Source organism: Diceros bicornis, chromosome 23 (assembly GCF_020826845.1).
Source record: "Diceros bicornis minor isolate mBicDic1 chromosome 23, mDicBic1.mat.cur, whole genome shotgun sequence".
Taxonomy (NCBI): Eukaryota; Metazoa; Chordata; class Mammalia; order Perissodactyla; family Rhinocerotidae; genus Diceros; species Diceros bicornis.
Window position 1 is genome coordinate 19179980 of NC_080762.1, and position 24800 is coordinate 19204779.

Genomic DNA, 24800 nt, shown 5'->3' on the forward strand with positions numbered 1-24800 from the left:
AAATGTAAAAGATGTGAATAATCTTTATGAAGAAAATTGTAAAATTTTGTTGAAATACAGTAAGGAAGATCTAAATAAATGGTGAGCTATAACTTGTTTATGGAAAGAGTATCATTAAGATGTTAATTCCTCCAAAATTGTCCTACAGATTAAATATAATTTCATCCAAAATCTCTGAGGCTTTTCATGGAATTTGACAAGTGGCTTCTACATTTATGTGGAAATGCAAAGAGTCAAGACAGTCTTGAAGAATAAGATAGAAGACTCACCTTGCCAGATATCATGATGTAGTCACAAAATGGAATAGTATACAGCTAAGAAAATGACCCACAGATATATGCATCAATATGAATGAATCTCAAAAAATGTTAACATTGAGCTAAAAAAAATCACAGAACATATTAAATATTACATTTTATACATTTCAAAAACAGACAAGTGAAGCTATATATTTTAGGCATACATACACGTGAGATAAAATAATGAGGAAAAGCACAGGAATTATTAATAAAATCCAGAGTAATGGTTACAAGGGACTGACTGATAATAATTTATTAAGCTGGGTGGTGAATACATAAGTGTTCATTTTATTATTCAAATTGTCGTCTTATACATTATTCTCTTTGTGTATACTTTATAATAATTTAAAAGATTGAATGCTTAGAAAATAGTGAGTCATGTTGAAAGCCTAAATAAAGAGTATATTAAATTTTGCCATGCTGTTTTAGATAATAGTTCTAAAAACAGGTTAATGTAACTGAAAGGGAACAGGAAGGATCCCTCAAACCTGAAATTGTCCAAAAGTTTAAAACATTCAATTTTTAAATAACAGGCACTTTTGGACATTACACAATAAATTCCCTAAATTGCCCGCTGTTTCCAAATTTAAATGTTGGTGCATTAGCTACTGAGGATTTCAAGTTCTTTACTTGGTAGGGTTGTCCCTAACCAAAATTGCAGTTCTGGTGGTGCTGTACAGCAGCGCTTGTCAGTGCAATTATTTGAAATTTTTATTTCATAACAGAGTGGAAAATTGAAATGTTAAAGTGCTATTAATAATGATGCAATGTATATATCTCCTAAAACTTAAACTATTGAAACAAACAAAAAATCATTAGATGGATTAAAAGTGGGGACTCACGTGCTCACTGAACTTAACTAGTCAACAGTTCAAATATGAAAGGAAAGAACATTAAAGAACATATAGAAAATTGAGCAAACACATCATTAAAAGGTGTAATTAGGGACTTCTGGGAAGGGAACTCCACTGCATATTTAAGTCTTATTGTCTGACCTGTACATTGTATTTTCAAGAATTCATTTGCCACTACAGTTGCAGACTGCCTAGACTCAGAGCAAGGTACTCTAAAGATAACTGATCCAATTACTTTCACTACTCTGTGACTAACATAGTTTCAAATACTGAAGGAAATGAAGCCAGCCAAAGCAGAAAACATGGTAGCTAAACAAGAAAAAACAAAAACAAAAACACTAGGCTGGGGGGGCCTAGGCTTGGTTACTTGGGTTCCAGAGTACATTAAGAAAGTTAAATCAGACATTCCCTCCAATTTCTATTAGGCTTAAAACTTCACTCCTTAAATAAGTGCATTATATTGCATTAAAATAACCAAAAAGAAAAAAATAATCTCAATTTAAAACGTGACTATCCACTAATTGCCAAGGCTTGAGATATGAAGATAAATTAGACATGTTTCCCATTATAGCAGAATATATAAGTTCTAAAGTAAAAGCAACATACTGCTTTATCTGATACACTACAAACAAAAATCTTACTGATTTTAGAAAGTGGGTGGAATTTTAATTGATGAGGGCATCTGTTTTTGCTCCGTTAGAAATATACAATCACAAATGAAATAGACACATTTATATAAATCCAATTGTAAAATAGTATTTTATTATTTTTAATATAGTGCTGTAACATTTCATAATATTGCATACTGCTCAAATGTTGGTTAATTTAATTAGGTAGAATATCCTTCCCTCGCCCCACTCCCCAATCAGAATTTAAAGATGCATTATCCTTTTAGAGCCCTATCATATTGCCTCCTAATATGTCACATTTCAGAAAACAGTAATATTATGAACTGAGTAAAGGTTAACAACAATTACTTTGATTTCACAGTTTCACAAAGCAGCCAGTAGATTGCTGAATTTATAACAGCAAGAAAACTCCACTAAGACTTGGTTTTATAGTTACTTTTTCCATAATGCTCCTTTTAAGAGAAGAAAAAATAGGAAGGCAAAGGTAATGCTTTTTTTAGTCATTTATCCAACAAGTCAACCTTTAACTGCAAACAGGTTTTACAGTTACCAACTGATATGTTATTTCCGTGCCAGCAGATTTCATTACCTTTTTTTTTTTTTTTGCTTTCTTGTTCTGGTGCTACCAGTAAGTGAACAAAATGACACTAAAAGTTAAGTTCCAGAAAAATCTTTCAAAATAAACCTTATAGTAAAAAAACCAGGCCAGAGAGTCAAGTACTTACAAATATAAAATAAGTAAGCATAATTGCATAGATTAACTAGTAAAAATTCAAATTCAGACAAAACACCGAATTTAATTAAATAAATGAAAAGAACTCTTTCAAGTATTTTCTCGATTTTTGCATTAATGTTGCCTGCATTCCTCTTTACAATGTGTTTTAATTTTTTTTTTTTTGGCAGTTTCTCTTGGATTTAAATGTAATAAATCTTAGGAAAGCAAGTTAAAAAAAATTTTTTCACAAGGGTCAGTGAAGATTAACGAAAATACATTTTGGAGCATTTTAAATAGCACATTTGAAAAGAGTGGTCATATTTAAAAAAACGTTTTTAAGAAGAAAATATTTGCTAGTCTTGGTTCAATAAAGTCATCACCACACCAACAGCTAGCCCCAACTAATAAATATACTCCTTGCATTTAAATCTAATCAAATTAATTACCCAACTAACAGATCCAAGAAATTAAATATAATTTTATATTTAAATGCTTAAAATATGGTCATATTCTGTACTTAGAGATATAATGTCTGTTTTACTGGCAAAAATTTAAAAATTCTCCCCTCAAAGGTCATTCTTTATGTGTGTATGGGTACACACACACACATATTATTTTTCCTTCTATAAGAACTATTTTGTTTGAAAGACTTGGCTTAGAGATTCATTAATGTGACTACAGGGTCCTCAAAATAAAAGCAGGCACAGCTGGTTAGTTTATGAATTATGCTGCATTATCAAGTTCAATTGATTACAAAGAGTGGAATACCCTGTCACCTGATACTCAGAACCATCTGCACCACAAAAAAGCATTTATCTGATAAATTCACCATCAATTTGGTAATCTTTAATATAACTACCCTGTTCTTTTGAATATACATAATGCAAAAGAAAAACTGTATACTAACCTTCATAACTTCCACTACAATAAAAAGGGCACAGACACAATCCTCTACTTAACAATATAAAAGAGGTTTGGCATATGCAGTCAGCATTATGGACACCATTTAAACCTGTATTTTATCGCTGTAGGCTTTAAGTGTCTTGCCAAAAGCTTCGTTTCATGATATATAATTGACAAAGTGTCATATTATTTAAAAGTACTCCTATATACATTTTCTTCTTGTAACATGCCTCTGATTTCCAGCAGAAACATTATGCTATCATAAATGAAATCTTTCTTTACAGAATAGACTATGAATCATATCAAAAATGCTTTAGTTCCCATCTTAAAACAGTTGTAAACTAACTTTAAATAAGTATTTTAGGTATATAACTGGAAATGTAAATAGCCTGCATATAAGTATAAATGAAAAGACTGAGTTCAACAGTACCATATCTGCTTAGAAAACTCTACCAAGTATAGTACTGTGAAAATAACACATAGACACATGAATATACATGTATCTGTAAATAAATATATACATAATTTTTCTATTGAAACTTTTTTTTAAAGTTTCACAGTTTGAAGAGGTTTTTGCTGTTAATACATAAAATACACACATTATATTGACCAATCTGATACAAATGTAATTTAATACAATGGTAACAAGCAGCAGTATGATCCTCTGAGTATTAACAAAACCAAAAATTCCTAATACAGTCATGCGTTGCTGAACGACAGGGATATGTTCTGAGAACCGTGTTGTTTGGCGATTTTGTAGTTGTGCGAACATTGTAGGGTGTATTTACACAAATCTATATGGTATAGCCTACTACACACCTAGGCTGTATGGTACTTATGGAACCACTGTCGTATATGCAGTCCATCATTGACCAAAACGTTGTTATGCGGAGCATGACTGTATAGATTTCAATCATATTAAAGAATCCTTAACAATTTTCATTAATATCATCCTTTAGGGTCCAAACATTGTTTAAGTACATTTAATAAAATTTAACATATAACATGGTGATTTCTTCAGGATAATTTTGCCATTCAAGTACCTAAGTTCATTATAAGAAGAAAGTGAAACTTTTCAATTACTGCTCTGAAAAAATCAGAGACAGAATTACAGTATTTTTTGCTATACAGCACTACTTTAGATTCATAATGGCATCTCTATCATGATGCTTTTTAAAATGAAGAGTGAAAAAATAATAAAACTATTTCAAAAATGGTAGCATATTTGGTTGAAATACAAAATATACTAATATAATAGCATTTATAAGTTAAAAACACAAATATTTAAACGTTGTGTAATCATTTTAATGTGTTCAACATGAAGAACAGCTTCTCTCTTCACAATTGCCACATTTTAATTGATTATCAGTACAGTATTTCTTCTATGTTTTATAAATAAATTTTACAGGTTTTCTGTTGTCATTTTTTTTTTTTTGCAAAGTATAACCTACAGCACAGTGATTTATAATTTAAGGTAATAAATATTTTCACCTTCTAATTTAGCTTTTACACTATTTCATGCTTCTGAAGCTTTTTTGTTTTGTTTTTGCTTCAAGATAGAGGTAGATTTAGTAGAGATTGGGCATGTCAGACTTACTGCCAAAATGCAATTATCAATAGCTGTACTGCTAATGTGCAGTTTCCAAGAGTGCTAGAAAAAATTCAGAACCGTTATCTAATACTTTACCAAAGTTCTCCTTTTCAAGCTTAAAATATTAAATAATTTCACATAATCTATTTAATTGCTCACAAATAGATACAAAAAAATAGATAAAACAGTAAAAGACATAAATACAGGCACACCAAAATAAAAACAAAACTATAACGAAAGGTTGCATCTGAATGGAAACTTTTGTTTTGCTTTTTAAAAGTGCATCAACTTCTTTCTTTTCTGTTCTACATAAAAACACATCAAACATTCCTACTGACACTGCAACAGAGAAGATATCTGAAGCGACCCTTTTTAGCTATTAATATTTCTCCTACCAAGTTAAAGTTGAAACCCTTCCATTGGTGCTTCCTGCTGCTGAAATACAAACTGTTGTTGGTTTTCATCCACCTGAGGTGCAATGCTGGGGTCGTCTTCTTCTACACCAAAGTAATGTTCAATCAGATCAAAAGCCTTTTGGTATATTTCCTGATTTTCATGACTTTGTAGAAATTCAATTTTATCCAGACCTATTATACAAAGCATAGACATATAAACAAAATTCTTACTCAAGTTTCAACATATATTTAAATCAAAATAATCAACAGCATCCACCAGTCTATCAGCAATGGGATTGTTATTTTTATCTAATTTTTGCACACACTGATAGCCAACACTTATACCTTATACTGCAAGAATGAGAGTAGGGGCAGTGTGGTACGAGGAAGTAGCACACGCCTGGGAGTAAGAAGATCATAGACTCAATCCTGCTAGATGTGTGATTTTGCCCAAATAAGTTTGGTTCTTCTGTACTTTAGTTTCTCAATTTTAAAATGACAGTTTTAGATTATGTAACTCCACAAGTACTTTCCAGAGTAAATATGCTAACTAATAATCACAACAAGGGAAAGAAACAAAAAAAAACTAATGAACAAACTAAAACGCAAGCAAACTAATACACACACATTCTCTCATAGAATGAGCCAGAGGGTATCAATATGGAATAAATGAGTATATTTGCAAATCCAATATAGCTACTCTATAATTTACAAAAAGTACAATCTATAAGTGAAACAGAAAAAGCTCATTTTGAAAGTATAAGGAGATAATCTATAGCACTCTATTTTACTGCTTACAAGAAAATAATCTACACAAGTCTGACTGATGCTGAAAGTATTTTTCATTTAATTACAGATAAACGTCTTCAATTATATTACTATAGGATAGGAAGAATAAGCAAAGTGGTCATATCTATGTACAATAGCAGAATAGCCCAAACTCTAGTATGGGCTCAAAACAACGACAGTAGTAAGGAAATATTCTTAAATCAGTGATTAATATCTTGTATTTATATAACATCTTAACCAGTGACATTATATAATTTGAAATAAAGGCAAGGCAAAGTGATATCCCAGGCTTGGTTTAAAAATAATAAATAAAAACTTGAATCAACCATATAACATAATAGGACTTAATAAAGACAGAAAAGTGAATATTTAATGGAAATATATTAAAAGGAAAAAAAATCAACTTAGATTCATGCCTTATCCTAAAATAAACTGATGTGAGTTAAGTTAAATGTTTTAAGAAACCAATCAGAAAAATCTAGCCAATAAAAAACATTAATTTTCATCAAATCTCTGTGGGGGCAATAACTGTAAACTTTGAAGGAACAGAAGGTTAGATTGAGTCATTTATTACATATAAATGAACACAGTTTGTCTTATTAAAATAAAAAGGTAAAAAGGAATGGGAGAAAAGCCAAACTAAAATAAACAACTATAAAATAAAATTAATTCAAATTTTTAAGAGTCAAATAGGTAACTGGACAAAGTACAATAAATATTCAATTCAGATGAAGAAATACATTAACACATGGAAAACACAACCTTCTACAAGAAATAAGTCAAAAACACATAAAAGCAATTTGGTGATACCATTTTACATGTGCTAAATAAACAAAACAAGTAAGAGACTGTGGAGTAGATTCATACAATGCTAGTGACACTGTCAAGTAATATGCCATTCGTTGGAAAACAAAATGATAAAACATATCAAAAGTTTAAAAAGAAGTTTGTGCCCAAGCCTCAGCAGTAGCATTCCTAAAAATTTATATTCAGAAAGATACTTATTTTGGCATATGTTAAGTGGTAAACAAATTGGAAACAAACTAATGGTCAACTACAAGAGTATGGATAAAACTACTCAATATGGCTAGAATGGCATGCAATATTCGCTCAATATAACATTATGATTTTACTACAAATCATAAAAATTATGTAGAAATGTATAATTTCTCCAAAATGTTAGAAGGTAGAACATAAAACTACACATGCACTGCAATTATATCGATGTAAAGTATTTGTGCATAAGGATAATGTAAAGAAAGGCAAATAATGAAAATAAATTGTTAAGGTAATAGAATCAAGGGTAACTTTTAACAAACATTTTTTAACTATTATACTGCTTTTACAACAAAACATTTTTATGGAATTAGAGGGGAAAAATGCCTTTGGCAGATAATTAAGAATGGACTAACTCTCAACAAAGTGAGTATAGAGGGAATATCCCTCAACATAATGAAGGTCATAATGACAAGCCCACAGCTAACATCATACTCAACCTGGAAAGCTGAAAGCTTTTCATTTAAGATTAGAAACAAGACAACAATGCTCACTCTTACCACTTTTATTCAACATAGAAGTCCTAGCCAGAGCAATTAGGCAAGAAAAAGAAAGAAAAGACATTCAATTAAGAAAGGAAGAAGTAAAACTGTCACTACTTGCAGACTGCATGATATCATATATAGAAAACTCTAAAGACTCCACCAAAAAACTGTTAGAACTAATAAACAAATTCAGTGAAGTTGCAGGATACAAAACCAACATACAAAAATCAGTTGCATTTCTATACACTAATAATGAACTATCAGAAAGAGAAATTAAGAAGACAATCCCATTTACAATTGTATCAAAAAGAATAAAATACCTAGGAATAAATTTAACCAAGGAAGTGAAAGACCTGTACACTGAAAACTATGATGCAAGAAACTGAAGAAGACATAAATAAAATCGAAAGATATTCTGTGCTCATGGATTGGAAGAGTTAATATTGTTAAAATATCCAAACTACCCACAGCAATCTACAGATTCAATGCAATCTCTATTAAAATTCCAATGGCATCTTTCACAGAAATAGAACAAACAATCCCAAAATTTGTATGGAACCACAAAAGACCCTAAATAGTCAAAGCTATCTTGAGAAAAAAGACCAAAGCTGGAGGCATCATGCTCCCTGATTTCAAATTATATTACAAAGTTAAGTACAAAACCACATGGTATTGGCATACGAAGAGACACATAGATCAATGGAACAGAATTAAGTGTCCAGAAATAAACCCACGCATATATGGCCAATTAATTTATGACAAATGATCAAAGAATATACAAAGGAGAAAGGATAGTCTTGTCAATAAATGGTGTTGGGAAAACTAGACAGCCATATGCAAAAAATGAAACTGGGGTTGGCCCCATGGCATAGCGGTTAAGTTTGGTGCGCTCCACTTCCGTGGCCTGGGTTCATGCGTTCAGATCTGGGCATGGACCTACACCACTTGACAGCCATGCTGTGACCGCGACCCACATACAAAAAATAGAGGAAGACTGCCACGTATGTTAGCTCAGGGCTAATAGTCCTTAAGCAAAAAAAGAGGAAGATTGGCAACAGATGTCAGCTCAGGGAGAATCTTCCTCAGCAAATAAAAAGAATGAAACTGGACCACTATCTTACACTATACACAAAAATCAACTCAAAATGGATTAAAAAGATTTGAATGTAAGACCTGAAACCATAAAACTCCTAAAGAAAACATAGGCATTAAGCTCCCTGATATTGGTTTTTGCAATAATTTTTTTGGATATGACCCAAAAAGCAAATGAAACAAAAGCAAAAATAAATAAACAAATGGGACTACATCAAACTAAAAAGTTTCTTTACAGTAAAGGAAACCATCAAAAAATGAAAAGGCAACCTACAGAATGGGAGAAAATATTTGCAAATCACATACCTGATAAGGAATTAATATCCAAAATATATAAAGAACTCATACAACTCAATAGCAAAAATAAACAATCCAATTAAAAAATGGGCAGAGGATCTGAATACACATTTTTCCAAAGAAGACATACAAATGGCCAAGAGTTATAGGGAAAGGTGTTTAGCATCACTATTCATCAGGGAAATGCAAATCAAAAGCACAATAAGATATCACCTGACACCTGTTAGAATGACTGTCATCAAAAAGATGAAAGATAGTAAGTGTTGGCGAGGATGTGGGGAAGAGAGAACCCTTGCACACTATTTGTGGAAATGTACATTGATGCAGCCACTATGGAAAACAGTATAGAGGCTCCCCCCAAAATTAAAAACAGAACTACCATATGATCCAGCAATTCCACTTTTGCGTATATATCGGAAGGAAACAAAGTCACTAACTTCAAAAGATATATGTACCACCATGTTCACTGCAGGATTATTTACAATAGCTAAGGCATGGAAACAACCTAAGGGTCCACTGAGGGATGAATGGATAAAGAATATATGGTGTATGTATATTATACCATGAAATATTATTTGGCCATAAAAAAGAAGGAAATCCTGCCATTTGTGACACAGATGGACCTTGAGGGCATTATGCTAAATGAAATAAGTGAGACAGAGAAAGACAAATACCCTATGATCTCACTTATGTGTCAAATCTAAAAAACAAAAACAAAACCAAGAGAACAGATTGGTGGTTGCCAGAGGCAGAGTGGGCGTGAGTGAAATGGGTGAAGGGGGTCTAAAGGTACAAACTTACAATTTGTACAAACAAATTTATTTTATTTATAAACTAAATAAGTCATGGTGATGTAATGTAGAGCAAGGTGACTATGGTTAATAATACTGTACTATATATTTGAGCATTGCTAAGAGAGTAAATCTTAAAAGTTATCACAAGAAAAAAAAAGTTTTATAACTATGTAAGGTTGATGGTCGTTAACTTGTTATTGGGGTGATCATTTCACAGTATATACAAACATTGAATCATTATGTTGTACACCTGTGACCAATATAATGCCATATGTCAATTATATCTCAATTAAAAAAAGAATTGACTGTAATTATAAATTTTTAACTGACTGCTTACCATATGCTTCTTCAATGAGAGCGCAGTATGGATTAATGCCTATTCCATTCTGCTTAGATTCTTGTTCTCCAAGACGTAAAATATTTTCAAGTCCATTTAAAGCCACTTGGACTATTTTAGAGTCCATAACAGTCAAAAGGTCACAAAGTGGTTTAATGCAGCCTAAGGCTACCAAATACCTTCAGAGTAATTTGAAAAAGGAAAGTGAGGGGAAAAAAACATTTAAAATGACTTAAATAAATATTATTTATAGCAATGACATGAAAATATTCTTCATAGTGAAATGTTATATAAACAAGAAAAGTATTCTTATACAAACTCAAACATTAAAAACATTTAAATTTGCACAGGAACCTGAAAATTTTTTTACTCTCTTGTTCTCATAATTTAACATAATTACTAATAAGTGGTATTGCATTTATTACAAAAATACATACACAAGCAAATTGGTACTTGGGCCTGTTTTTGCATGGCATATGAGCACTAAGAATAGTGGGGTCAAGGTGTTTTGCTTTTTCTTTTTTAAAGATGAGCCTATGTATACACATAGGGGTCACCTGGGAGTAGGCAGAAATAAAGAGGGAGAAGGGAGATCTAAATCAAACTTTAGGAAATTTCCCACAAAAATAATCAGAGCTAATGTTCAGAAACATCTGCTGTTACAAATAGGCCATGTTACAAATAATTTTAATAAATAATGTTCACAAAAATTACTCCACTCATTTCTTAATGCTTTGTCCTTTTCCATTAGCTCTTTTTCCATTCTCTATAATGTAAATAAAGTAACTGATTTGTTCACTTAGCAAAAACTCCATATTAAGTATTAAAAAAACATGCTCTGAAGCCAGACTGCATGGTTCCAAGTCCCAAGTCCACTCCTTATTAGTTGTGTGACCTTGAGTAACTGCTTTGTGCCTCAGTTTCCCCACCTTAAAATGGGGATAATAATAGTACCAACCTCAGAAGGTTGCTGTGAGAATACAGTAGGCATTCAATAAAAGTTAGTTTCCATCCCTTTTTTTAAAAAAATGTACATGCCTTCACTGCAACACTCACTTCCCATATATACTTCACTGTAATTGATCAAATATATTTGTTGAATGAATAACTATCTTATAGAGTTATGAGGTTAAAGGAGATGAAATACACGAAAGTACCTAATACACTATTGGCACTCAATAACTGCAATGACTTAGCACAACAACTGGCAATATTAGATAGTCAATAAATATTAGTGGTATCCACGCTGAACCTAACCTGAGATCAAGAAGACCTCTTCCCATATATGTGGAGTTAATGCAATGGTGAAAATGGTTAGAAAAATAATGATCCTAGTTTGGACACTTGATTCATACTAATAAATTTAAGGAATAATACACGCAATAAACATGATGAAAATAAATTTAAAAAGTACAACTGTTTTTAGGTGAAGAAACTTTGGGCCCCAAAGCAGATAAAAGTAACATGAGTATTAAAAAAAAAACAAGCCAGAACAAAGAAAAGATCTTGTTTTGTTACTGCTTGTATTCACGAAACAAATGAAATGGAAATATTGTTGAAAGCAGAGATGTGGAATGGAAAGTAAAAAGCGGAGACAGGTGTTATCAACATAGAGCTATATGAATCTGAGAGAGCAAGATAACAGTACAAATGAAGGCAATAATAGACAATGATCTCACAATAGGTAGATTTCAAAATCTTCTAAGTGATTTGTAAAATAGCATAGTAGCCTGACCTCTTGATTCATAAATTAAGAAATAAATCAAATATTCATTGCAAAATACTTCCTAAATAGTCACTTCAATAAACCTAAAAAATCCTGAGTTTCATGGAGGGATCCTCTGACCAAGAAGATTCTGGTGGAAGTCAGGCTTTTATAGAAGTGCAAAGTGGAACTCTGCTATAGGGGAAAAAAGAATAAAGCACAAGATAGACTTAGGAAGCAATACTGATAATAAAAATTATGATGATTACAAATAATAATAGCAGCTAATCTTAGTTGAGAACTTAATGTTTAGGCACCATACTAAGCACTTTACATGTATAAACTGCATTTAAGTGTCAAGATACTACCATAAGATACTATCCATTATTGAATCCATTTAAAAAATGAAGAAACCGTGGATGAGAAAGGTTAAATGACTTTGTCAAGGTCACACAACTTTTACCAAAGGAGTAGGATTTGAAAGCAGGCTGACTTCAGAGCCTATGTACCTACTATTTAGGTTGTTAGTAAAAGAACAAGTAAATAAACAACAAAAGGCCTAGATTCAAAAAGCTATCATAAAAAAGAAAAAAAAATACTAGTATAGAAAAATAAAAGTAAGATACTATCCACAGCCAAGGCTAACAACCAAATAGGAGAACATCACTATATAAACAAATGTCTATTTTAATTTTATTTTAGATAAGTGGATACTCAAATTTATTAGTTACTTCCATATAATAAAGTGACATTTATGTGATTTTAATGGTCTAAAAAATAATGTCCTTGATCGTACATTTTTCAAATTAACATAAATTGTTCCTTTTTCAGATTTTTAATCTCTGATTTTTTATTAATAGTCTGCCCAGGAGAATGATGTTAATTATACGTTAAATGAAAAAAATAAACCACTGTGAATGAATGATATAACTGATATAACAAACACCATCATTTCACATTAGAAATACTTCTTAAGCTGACTTAGAAACAATATTTTAGTTTCATCAACAAAAAAAATAAGTATTATTTCAAATTTTCTCCCATTTACATTTAAAAAACAATTTAAAAAAATCTGTTATCACACCTTATTTGTTCTGGAGTGCCTCCTGATGTTGCATTAGTTATAGCCCAAGCTGCTTCTTTTCTGGTGCGAAACTCCGCTTTCTGAAGAACCTCAATCAAAACAGGAAAAATATTTGCATCTATAACAGCCTGAGGAGGAAAAATGATATAGAATAAGCAATGCAAATATTATTTTAAAAATATCAGTAAGTAGAGGAATCTTGAAACTCAATGGCTTTAAAATATCAGGCTTTTTGGAAATACCTTTGGAAATATTTTATTTCTAATCTATCAACAAACTTTCATATACTTTCCTTTTAAGACTAGAGAATATATTAGCAGAATATAAATTTATTTCTCCCCCCCAGGAAGATCAGCCCTGAGCTAACATCCATGCTAATCCTCGCCTTTTTGCTGAGGAAGACCGGCCCTGAGCTAACATCTATTGCCAATCCTCCTCCTTTTTTTTTTCCTTTTTCTCCCCAAAGCCCCAGCAGATAGTTGTATGTCATAGTTGCACATCCTTCTAGTTGCTGTATGTGGGACGCGGCCTCAGCATGGCCGGACAAGCAGTGCGTCGGTGAGCACCTGGGATCCGAACCCGGGCCGCCAGTAGCGGAGCGCGCACACTTAACCACTAAGCCACGGGGCCGGCACCCAGAACATACATTTTAAAGCTGATAAAGCACAAGGCAGATGACAGATCAAAATGGTTAGGTAATTACCAGCTCAAGGAGCTTGACAGGACCCTAATAAATCATTATTTAAAATCTGTGAGAGGAAGATCATTGCCTAACTTATTTAAAACTAATGAAAATCAATCCCCTTTTAGAGACTAACCATTATGTGTCAGGCACTATTCTGGGCAATTATATACATGTAATTGCTATTCCTCACTAGAATACTACAAGTAAATGTTATTATTTTAGAGGAGAAAAGGCCATGTTCTTTAAAATATTTGGCAAGAATCTTTTTTTTAAATCTTTTTCAGTAACTCACTAAAAAACATCACTGATAAAATGCTGATTTTTGTCCAAACTGAATTCTGAGATCTTCCAGTTCTATTCTCAGATCTGAAAGGTATTTACCTGAATCTGAGCTCTATTTCCAGCAGTGATGTTAGAAACAGTCCAGCAGGATTCTTTTCTAATTGACTCCTTTTGGCTACTCAATAAGTGTAAGAGACAGGGCAATGCAGAGCAATTCAAAATTACCTAAAACAAAAGTTAGAAATGGGAACAGAAAGTTTTATAGCAAATAAACTATACAAAAATATACTAACGAATTATTTAGAAATCCAAAAACCATTCTGAAAGACTAAATTAAGAAAAAAGTAATTCCTCTCAAAGTAAAACTTGGGCACTTAACGTCTTCTAATCTCCCACTTTGCCAAAACTTGTCTAACGTTGGTGTAATGAAGTGCCCTGTTCTCAATCCACCAAAACACGAATAAGCAGGACACTCAGAGGTGTGTCCCTCAAGTTTACAAATGCACTCAGAGTTCACCTGATATAACTATTTGAAGAGAGATTTAGTGACTGGTCACGATCTAACCTAGTTTTTCCAAATGAATTGATAAAAAAAAAACATAACAAATAGTTTAAAGTACCTAATTCCATAACTGTTAAGAAACGTTAACGTGTAGAATAAGTCTATTTGTTTCATCAAATTTTTTTACTGATTCACTTTTCTTTTGTAAAAAGTATATTCTGCTTTGTCCCTTTACATTCTTGATTTCATGGCAAGATTAATTATGTTCCTATTTGCAAAATAGCCACAATGATTCACATTAAATTTACTTGGTGAAGAACGTATGAAGCAGTGCACCGAAATTCTGCTGAAAACAGTGTGCTTAGAAGGGCATTTTCATTTAAAGAGCTATTTTAAATTAATAACTATCAATTACTATGAATTAACTTTAATAACTAAATAGGACTTTAAAAGATTAAAACTGAAAGAATAAAATGTTTACTTTATGGCGGCAAAGGATAATGTGTTACAGAGTTTAAGTTTCTATCTTCAAGAAAGACTGTACCCCAGATCTGAAGTCAGTCTTGACATTATACCTTTTTTTGATATCTCACCATCCTCCAAAAGACAAACAGAGAAAGACACACACAAACACACAGTTAATTACCAATCTGGGAAATGTTTCCTTGCTATCCTTCCTTCTATTCCCATAATCTCACTCTTCAATCTACTATAAAAAGCCCTCCCATTTTCACCCCCACTTCTAACCTATTTATAATCAATCACCTTCTCACTAACAGTTTCTTTTCCAGTCAAGTCTAATGTCTCTAAAACACATATCTGCCTCTGTACCTATGGTCACATAAATCTCTTCCAGTCTATTTAAATTCTTCTTTACTTTTAAGATCTAGCTTTAGTTCTAACTTGTTTATGAAATCTACAAAGATTTCTCAGCACAATGAATTCTTTTTAAAAATTTTATAGCATTTACTGACCAATCTGCTCACAGCAAACATATACTATCTTGGGTAAAATTTGCTTTGTTTTAATGTATATTTTCTCCCCAATTGAACTATAAATCCCTCAAAAACTGAACTCCTATCTTGTACTTCTTTAGACTGATATAGGTCTAGGATAGTGTTTTCACATGAATGTATCTGAGGTTAATCACTTATTATCAAGAATATGCTTACTGTCACATTATAGATGCTTGTATAATTATGGTAATGCTAAAGTCTTAATTAATATGTAATCAAGGGTATGAAACATGATAAACTTCTTAAAGTCCATTACGTTAAATAATTTATCATATTAAAGTCTGAACTCACCTGTGTTTGAATATCATCACCAGTCACAATATTACCAACTGCTCTTAATGCAGGTGATACAACTTTATAATCATTGTGCCTAAAAATAATAAAAACATGAGCTTACATACTATATAAGAATTTTAAATTTGTAGAAAATTTTCAAAAATAGTACAAAAAATTCCCATATATTCTTTAACCAGAGATCCCACTCAAGTTTCACTAATTATCGTAGTATAGTCTTTCTTAATTTTCATGATCTTGACATTTTTGACAATCACAAGTCAGTTATTTGGTTTTGTCCAATGTTTCCTCATGATTAAGACACAAATTATATACTTTTAGCTGATATCACAAATGCTATATAGTCTTTTCATCACATAGTATTGGCTAGCATATGGTACCTGTTTTGTCCATATCAGTGATGCTGAACTCTGGTCACTTAATTAAGATGGTGTCTGCCAGAATTCTCCACTTGAGCATTACTGTTTTTCCCTTTATAATTAATATTTTTTGAGGAAATACTTTTAAACTATGTAAAATCCCATTCCTTAACCCACTTTCACTACTAGTTTTAGCATCTTTTGATGATTATTGTCTGAATTACTAATATTAGTATTGTTGCCAATGATGATTTTCTAATACTATCAATTCCAACTGTGTGCCTTATCTACCGCTTGATCGATCTGCTTATTTTAGTGTGGACTCATGGATCGCTATTTTATTCAATAAGTTGTAAAATATTACTGTAATTTATTTCAATGCTCAAATCATCCTAGGTTTGAACAGTAAGCAGCCCCCTTCAAGTAGGCTTCTGTGTCCTTTTGACATTTCTCCATTTGTTGAGGACTTATTAATTTTTGGGTTCATCTTATTTTTTCTCAGTCCCAGTCCTGGAATCAGCCATTTCTCTAAGAAGCCTGGTTTCCTTTTAATGGAGAGTGGTATTTAAAAAACAAGATTTGGGCACTCAGTGTGTTCAGCTTATTAGTATAGATGTGTCTCTGCTCCCAGGCCCTTTAAGACAGACACACACACATACACACACACATTCACATACATATTTATTTCTAAGTCTATCTATTTCTTTACGTTGAAAGCCATGAGTTCACATTGATACCTTTAATTCTAATCTAATACTACAAGATTGTTCTGGCTTTCCTCTCTTCCATATTTATATCTCCATTCTCTGAGAATAAGAAACTGGTTTCTATTATCATCATGGCCATATAAATGGCCAATCTTCTGATCCAGCTATGCTGCTGTCCTGTAGTGTGTTGGCTCCAACTCTTTGCTGTAGCCGGCTTGTCTGCTCCGCTCTAGTGGGTGCCATCCTCAGGCTTGGGCCCTGATCGCCGCATTGGACCTGCCTGCCCACCCTCCTCTGATGCTGTCCTCACACTGGGGCCACAACTCCTTATTAGACCTCTCTTCTTTGTGCAATCCATCTTGTTTGGGCCTACCTAATAGCTTTCTGATGAAAGAAGAAAGGAAGGAAGATAATAAATTTTTTTAAATAAGAGGATGAAGAAACTATAAAGTCTTTTTAAAACAAGTTTTCTTACAACTTTTTAACTTCTTGGTATAGGAAATCTGTTCTTTTTAAAGACGGTAGCAATAATAGCCCAGCAAAGAGAAATATATTCTCCTTAATACACATGAAATGATTTTCACTACATGGACTTGCACACAAATTAATTATGGTAATGAACAATTAACTAGATTATTGGTTCTGTGAGAGCAGGAACTATGTTCTATACTTCATTAAAAATGTCTTATACAACACTCTAGCAGGTCACAGGCATTCCATAAATACTTCTTGAATTAAGTCCCTCTCGTTCATAAAGAAATCATATAAAATTAAGGAAATTCATTAACAAAATAATTAGTCCTAACTATAGGATATAAGATACACATTTAAGGGTCAATTTTTCAGTATTACAGCTATTCTGCAAAGTTGGGTTGGTAGCTTTTCAATCCTTCCTGAAGACAGTGATTCTTGAGATGTTTATGAGGCCATTACCCTAATTGCTAAACTTAATACATAATCATACAATTATTAATCATAAATTATACTTACATCAAAAGTTCCACCAATCTTCGACAGACTCCAGAATCAATGACTGCTTGAATTTTATCATTGGGTCCATCAGAGAGATAAGAAAGGGCCCAACACACATCTGCTAATACATCTGGGTCACTGCTAAACAACAATCGTGACAGGACACTTAAGCAAGGTGAAACCTGGAAGGGAAGAAAGAGCCAATATTTAAAATTTTCTTCTATCTAAAACCAAGTTTCTTTAGGAAAATATGGAATTCATTTCAAAACAAAAATTTAATGCTACAAAAATACCAAAGAAATTAAAACAGTCTATTTTAATATTATGATCAGATATATGAACATGAATTGATTCCTATTATCTTATACTGAATAAAGTATGTAATAATTTAAAGTTTTTTAAAAATAACGAAATATGTATTTAGGATCCTCTGTCTATTTCTAAACCATATACACACATCTCCAAAAAAGGCATAGCAAAACTGAGAGAAGCCAAAATATTTCAGTTAAATGTTTAATATAATGATCATGGAATATGATCTAACTTAAAAGAACCTCACTTTACTTATTATATGTACCTTACTGGAAATAAATCTAATAATCATTTGATGACTGAAGGTATAGAAAATATAAAAAGAAATCTGAAGGGTTTTTAAATGGAAGTCACTAATAAACTGTACTTCCTCTTAATGTATTGAAACCCTAAATCTTCAATTAAAAAAATATACATATGACAATAAAGATTTTTAATCCCTCTGGCATTAACACTATAATTAATTAGTTGTGAGGGGGGTAAGTCACTTCACCTCTCTGAGACTCAGTTTCTAAATCTGTGAAACAAAGAGGGCTGAATTAGATAAAGTCTATGATCCTCCCTGTCTCAAATCAGACAGACCTAGGTTCAATCACTACTCACTAGTTGTGAGACCTTGGGCAAATTACCTAACATCTCTAAATCCCAATTTCTTCATTTAATAAAACAGGGATAACATGGTACTGTTAAATCAGTAAGCACGCACATGGCATCTTAGAACGGTGCCTGGCATATAGTAAGCACTCAGATGTTGGCTCTTTTTATTGCCATGATCAGTATTGATTCTACATTCCTTAGTTTTTTTTTAAATCAGCAACCAAACATATCCCTTAGTCTCTCTCCTCAGATAAGAGCTCTATGTTAAATGTTAGATATGCTACAAATAAAAAGTGATGTCTTATGTCTAATATTCTAGATAAATTTTCTCTTTACCTCTATTTTAAAGATTGCCAGTATATAAACTATAATCTTCTGAAAATACTTATCTTCTCTCCTGGGCCCTTCCTGTAAGGATGACTCTAGGGCCCAGGAATAGAAATCAGTTGTCTCACAAAGTAGATGTGTTCATCCATAAGTTAGTAAATAGAATCTGCACAACTGGAACCTTCCCTAAAAATCATGCCTCCACCCTCGCCAACTATCTCCTCCTCCTTGAACACAGAAATGTGAAAATCAGTTTTCTAAAGCAAATATAAAGTTTTGAGCAAAAAAAAAAAAAAAAAATCAGTGTAGTTGATACATATCTTCTTACTGATTTAAAAAAATAATGTACTACAGATTTCTAGTTTTAAGAGAGCAAAATAAAAATACTTCTGCCCCCACTGTCTTCTGAAAACAAGGAAAAGAAGAAATAGAAATACAAATCTCTATTTGTATTTGAGGAGACCAGTAGACATTTATAATCCTGCACACAATATATGAAGATGAAGGCGAATAAAGGGAGATAATCTGACTTAGGAAATTTATCCTCCAACCATCACCCTAAAGCGCCTTAGGAATCCGAGGTACCAGGTATTACAGAAGGCAGGGAAGAGGCGTGGTGCTAAAATAGAAGGAAAGACTAAAAATCTAAATGAGAAGCAGGTTAGACTCTGGGTCCCTACCACACAGGTAGGTGTCTAACATTCTCAATGCTACCAAAGACTAGAGGTTTATTTTAAGGAGAAACTGAACAACAAAAAGTGAACTACAGAAACTGAACTTTCAGGTATCAGGCATAGGAAAAGCTGAAATGAAGCACCGGAGTCGAAACTAGAGAGATTAAGTAAAAGTTTACATCCTGATTGATGAAAACCTCTAGCCCTCTTCCAATGCCCAGCTCCCAGAGCTCCAGGAGTATTACCTACTCCATACCTCACCCCAATCTACCCGCCTTCCAGCAGGAAACTGGAAAATCTGTCTCTGGAGAAACAGAACAGTCTCAGAAAACATAATGAAATTTGGAGTTCCTCAAACAAAATATGGTTTTGCTGCCCAATTACTCTACAACAAAGCCCAGGAGATGATGAGCATATACACCCACCTACACACATCTTCCTATCAGTTTTTCAGCCTGCCTCCTAAGTATGTCCAGAATGCCAGATGTATGAGAACCTCCAGCAGGAAAAAGACTAAGACAAACAAACCATAAACAAAACAAAAACGTACAAAGAAATAAAGACACCAGAAAAAAGAAAACTTCAAAAAAATTATCAATCCTCAGAGAGAGAAGACAATTTGCTGAGTCTATAAAACAACAGAATTCTATATAAAGGTGAGCAATCAGAGAACAAGAAAAATGATTCTCGAAAATATAAAATATGATTGTGGAAATGAAAATTTCAAAAATAATTGAATGAGGGCCGGCCCCGTGGCTTAGCGATTAAGTGTGCGCACTCAGCTACTGGCGGCCAGGGTTCGGATCCCAGGTGCGCACTGACGTACCGCTTCTCCGGCCGTGTTGAGGCCGCATCCCACATGGAACCACCAGAAGGATGTACAACTATGACATACAACTATCTACTGGGGCTTTGGGGAGAAAAAAGGAGGAAGATTGGCAACAGATGTTAGCTCAGGGCCTATCTTCCTCAAAAAAATAAATAAATAAAAAAAAGAAAATTTACCTAACAAAAGTCTTAAGCCCTGTTAATGTGACATTACACTGTAAGTTTGGAATACATAAGTAAACGAGACAAGGATCCTAACTCTAAGGAGTTTATATTTTAGTGGAAGAAAGATATTTTAAAAATAGTAATAAATAGAAAAACATACTATGTTAAAAGGTGATGAGGAAAATTAGAGTAAAGTGTGGGGCTCAGTGGCTGGGCGTAGTGACAGATTATATTATTAAATATAGCAGTCAGAATAGAGGTCACAGAAAAGCTGACTTCTAAGCAAGCACTTAAAGAGATGAAGGAATCAGGTAGATATTAAGTAGCGTTATAGGGCAATGGTTCTCAAAGTATGGTCTGTGGACCCCTGGGGGATTGCTGAAACCTTTAGGTGGTCTCTGATGCCAAAACTATTTTCATAATTATACTAACACATAATTGGTCTTTTTCATTTTGTTGACATTTGCAATGAAGGTAAAAAAGCACAGCAGGTAAAACTATTAGCAACTTAGCACAAATCAAGGCAGTAGTACCAAAACGTGCTATAGATCTTTGTATTCTTTACCTCCACACATCTACAGTTAAAAGGGAGGAAGGAAGCCAGTTTCATTTAAGAATTTCCTTGAGGAAGCAGTAAAAATTACCAATTTTATTAAATCTCAACTCTTAAATATATGTCTTTTGAATATATTGCGAGATGAAATGTGAGATATGCACAAAGCTCTTCTGCATACCAAAGTATGATGGTGGACTCCAAGAAAAGCATTTGTTTGAGTTGCAAGCTGAATTAGCCATTTTTTCCCCATGGAACACTAGTTTTACTTGAAAGAGTGACTTTTTTTTTTTTTTTTTTTTTGGTGAGGAAGACCAGCCCTGAGCTAACGTCCGATACCAATCCTCCTGTTTTTTGCTGAGGAAGACTGGCCCTGGGCTAATATCTGTGCCTATCTTCCTCTACTTTATACGGGACACCGCCACAGCATGGCTTAACAAGCGGTGCGTCGGTGCGCGCCCAGGATCCAAACCAGCAAACCCCGGGCCACCGCAGCAGAGGACGTGTACTTAACTGAGTGCGCCACTGGGTCGGCCCCTTGAAAGTTTGACTTTTAATCTTTATTCAGTCTTAGATATTTGGCAGACATTTTATTTTTTTAGAAAATAAACAAAATGAGCCTATCACATCAAGGAAAATAGTTGAAATACTTGTTGCCAATGATAAATTTTGAGATTCCAAACAAAAATAAGAATTTTAGAAAATCTGTATCCACCATTGTTAAGTCTGACAGCTTCCTGATACTGGTGGTGATATTGTGATTTTTCAAAAATATTGTATAATGAAATGTGTCAACTTTTGGGACAGCTGCATAATTCAGTGAGGATATTTTCCAAACGTATGGAATGTTTTCCAAATGTATGATGCTACAAAAATCATGCATGAGAAAAAGATGCATTCAAAGTGCAAGAAAGACCAATGGATTTTAATGTAAGAGCATACAAAAGGTTCAATGATATGTTTTCAGATTCCTTAATGCAACCAACCTTTAAAAAACTACCACCTAAATTTTGGAGTAGTATCAAAGAATATATATGATTATCTGAAAAGACTTCATCTACTTCAACTAAAACAACATATCACAACAGATTGAATGCAGAATCAGAAATCAGAATCCAGCTGTCTCCAGATATTAAAGAGATCTGCAAAAATGTAAATCAATACTATTCTTCTCACAAAAATTTTCTTGTTTTGAAAAACATTTCTCATAAAAATGTTACTTAACATGTAACAGGTTTGTTATTGTTATTTTTATTTTTTTCCAAAGATTCGCTCTGAGCTAACATCTGTTGCCAATCTTCCTCTCTTTTTTTTTTAATTATCTCCCCAAAGCCCCTGTACATAGTTGTATATTCTAGTCGTAAGTCCTTCTAGTTCTTCTGTGTGAGCCGCCACCACAGTGTGGCTACTGACAGATACGTGGTGTGATTCCATGCCCAGGAAGTAAACCCAAGCCACCAAAGCGGAGTGTGCTGAACTTGAACCCACTAGGCCATCAGGGCTGGCTCTATTGTTATTTTTAAATGAATAAATATTTAAAATTTTTCTCAGCTTTAATTTCTAATATAGTAAATATCACTAGATATAAACCACATAAACAAAAACTTTGGGTCCTCATAATTTTTAAGTGTGGAAAGAGGTCCTGAGACCAAAAATTTTGAGAACCACTGCTCTAGGCAGAAGGAACAACTAGAGCAAAGGCAAGAGCGTGCTTTGTGAATTTGAAGAACAGCAGAGGCCAGTGTGGCTGGAGTGAAATGAGATGGAAAAAAGTAGGAGATGAATAAGAGATAACAAAAGGGCCAAATGATGAAAATTCTTGTAGGATATTTAACAATTTTATCTTTTACTCTGAATAAAATATAGGTAGCCATTGCAGGGTTCTGAACAGAGATGTGGTATGAACCAACATTTTAGCAGGATCATCCTGGCTGCTACCTTGGGAATAGAAAATGATGAGTGGGCAGAGAGAGAGGCAAGATTTGTTAGCCTCCTGAAAAATAACCCAGGTGACAGAGAGATGGTAGCATGGTCCAAGTGGTATCAAGGGAGGTGATTTATTTCCTTCCTTAGTATGCTATTTTGAAAAATTCAAAACTCATAGAAAATTTGCAAAAAAACAAAAAGTACAAAGAACACCCAAATGCTACTCACCTAGATTCACCAGTTAACATTTTGTTACATTTGCGCTGTCTCTCCACATTCATATATATATACATATGTATATATATATATATATTTAAAAACAAATTTCTACTGACCTATTTGAGAACCAACTACAGACATCATTATGATACTTCACTCCTAAATACTTCAGCATATATCTCCTAAGAAAAACGGCATTCTTCTACATTCTTTTATCACAATATAATTATCACAACCAGGGAATTTTACACTGATGCAATACTATTATCTAAGGTATAAAGCAAATTCAAATTTTTTAAGCTAAAACTTAATTTTGATTCATGATCTAATCAATAATTAAACATTGCATTTATTTGTTATGTCTCAGTGTCTTTTTAAAAAATCAGGTTTATTGAGGTATAAATTACATACAGTAAAATTAACTCTTTTCAGGTGTACAGTTTTGTGTTTTTGTCCTGTCAGGAAGATCAGCCCTGAGCTAACATCCATGCCAATCCTCCTCCACTTTATGTGGGACGCTGCCACAGCATGGCCTGACAAGCGGGGCGTTGGTGTGCGCCTGGGATCCAAACCTGGGCCGCCAGCAGCTGAGCATGCTCACTTAACCGCTACGCCACGGGGCCAGCCCATCAGGTGTACAAGTTTTAACGAGAGTATTGACAAATGTATACAGTTGTAAGGCTACAACTCAATCAAGATACAGACTATTTCTATCACCCTGAAAAGTTCTCTTCTGCCCCTTTATAATCAATTCCTTCCCCTCAGGCAATCACCAATCTGGTTTTTTGTTTCTCAAGTTTTGTCTTTTCCAAAATATTGGAATCAATGTCTTTTCCAAAAAATGGAATCATACAAGGTGCAGCATTTGCATGTGGCTTCTTTCATTTAGCTTAATGTTTGTGAGATTCATTCATGTTGTTGCCCGTATCAGTAGTTTGTTCCTTTTATTGTTGAGTTGTATTCCATCATATGAATGAACCATAATCTGTTTATCCATACACCAATAGATGTACATTTGGGCTGTTTCCAATTTTTAGTGATTATGAATAAAGCTGCCATAAACATTTACATATAGGTCTTTTTGTAGACATACTATTTCATATTTCTTGGGTAAGTGCCGTATTGCCAGAAATTATAGCAAGAAACTGCCTGTTAAAAGTGTCTATACCATTTTACATTCCGATTAGAATATATAAGAGTTTCAGTTGCTCTGCATCTTGTCAGCACTTGGTATTGTCAGTTTTTCAGATTCTAACCATTCTAATAGGTGTGTAAGTATCTTTACTGCTTTTTAATCTTGAATAGTTCCCAGCCTATCTGTGGTCTTTCATACACTGATATTTTTAAAGAGACCAGG

The 24800-nt window shown here is 33.2% G+C and overlaps 1 protein-coding gene across 1 annotated transcript in view; it reads right to left on the reverse strand.

The window, feature by feature from the left end:
- Positions 1 to 1563: 1563 nt before the first annotated feature.
- KPNA5 (karyopherin subunit alpha 5) overlaps positions 1564 to 24800 on the reverse strand; it is a 46521-nt gene continuing 23284 nt past the window's right edge. The window contains exons 9-14 of the mRNA XM_058566398.1: positions 17861 to 18024; positions 15802 to 15880; positions 14092 to 14217; positions 13026 to 13153; positions 10237 to 10415; positions 1564 to 5578 (exon numbers count right to left, since the gene is read on the reverse strand). Of these exons, the coding sequence (XP_058422381.1) occupies positions 5391 to 5578; positions 10237 to 10415; positions 13026 to 13153; positions 14092 to 14217; positions 15802 to 15880; positions 17861 to 18024 (864 nt within the window). The 3' untranslated portion in view covers positions 1564 to 5390. The remainder of the gene's footprint in view (positions 5579 to 10236; positions 10416 to 13025; positions 13154 to 14091; positions 14218 to 15801; positions 15881 to 17860; positions 18025 to 24800) is intronic.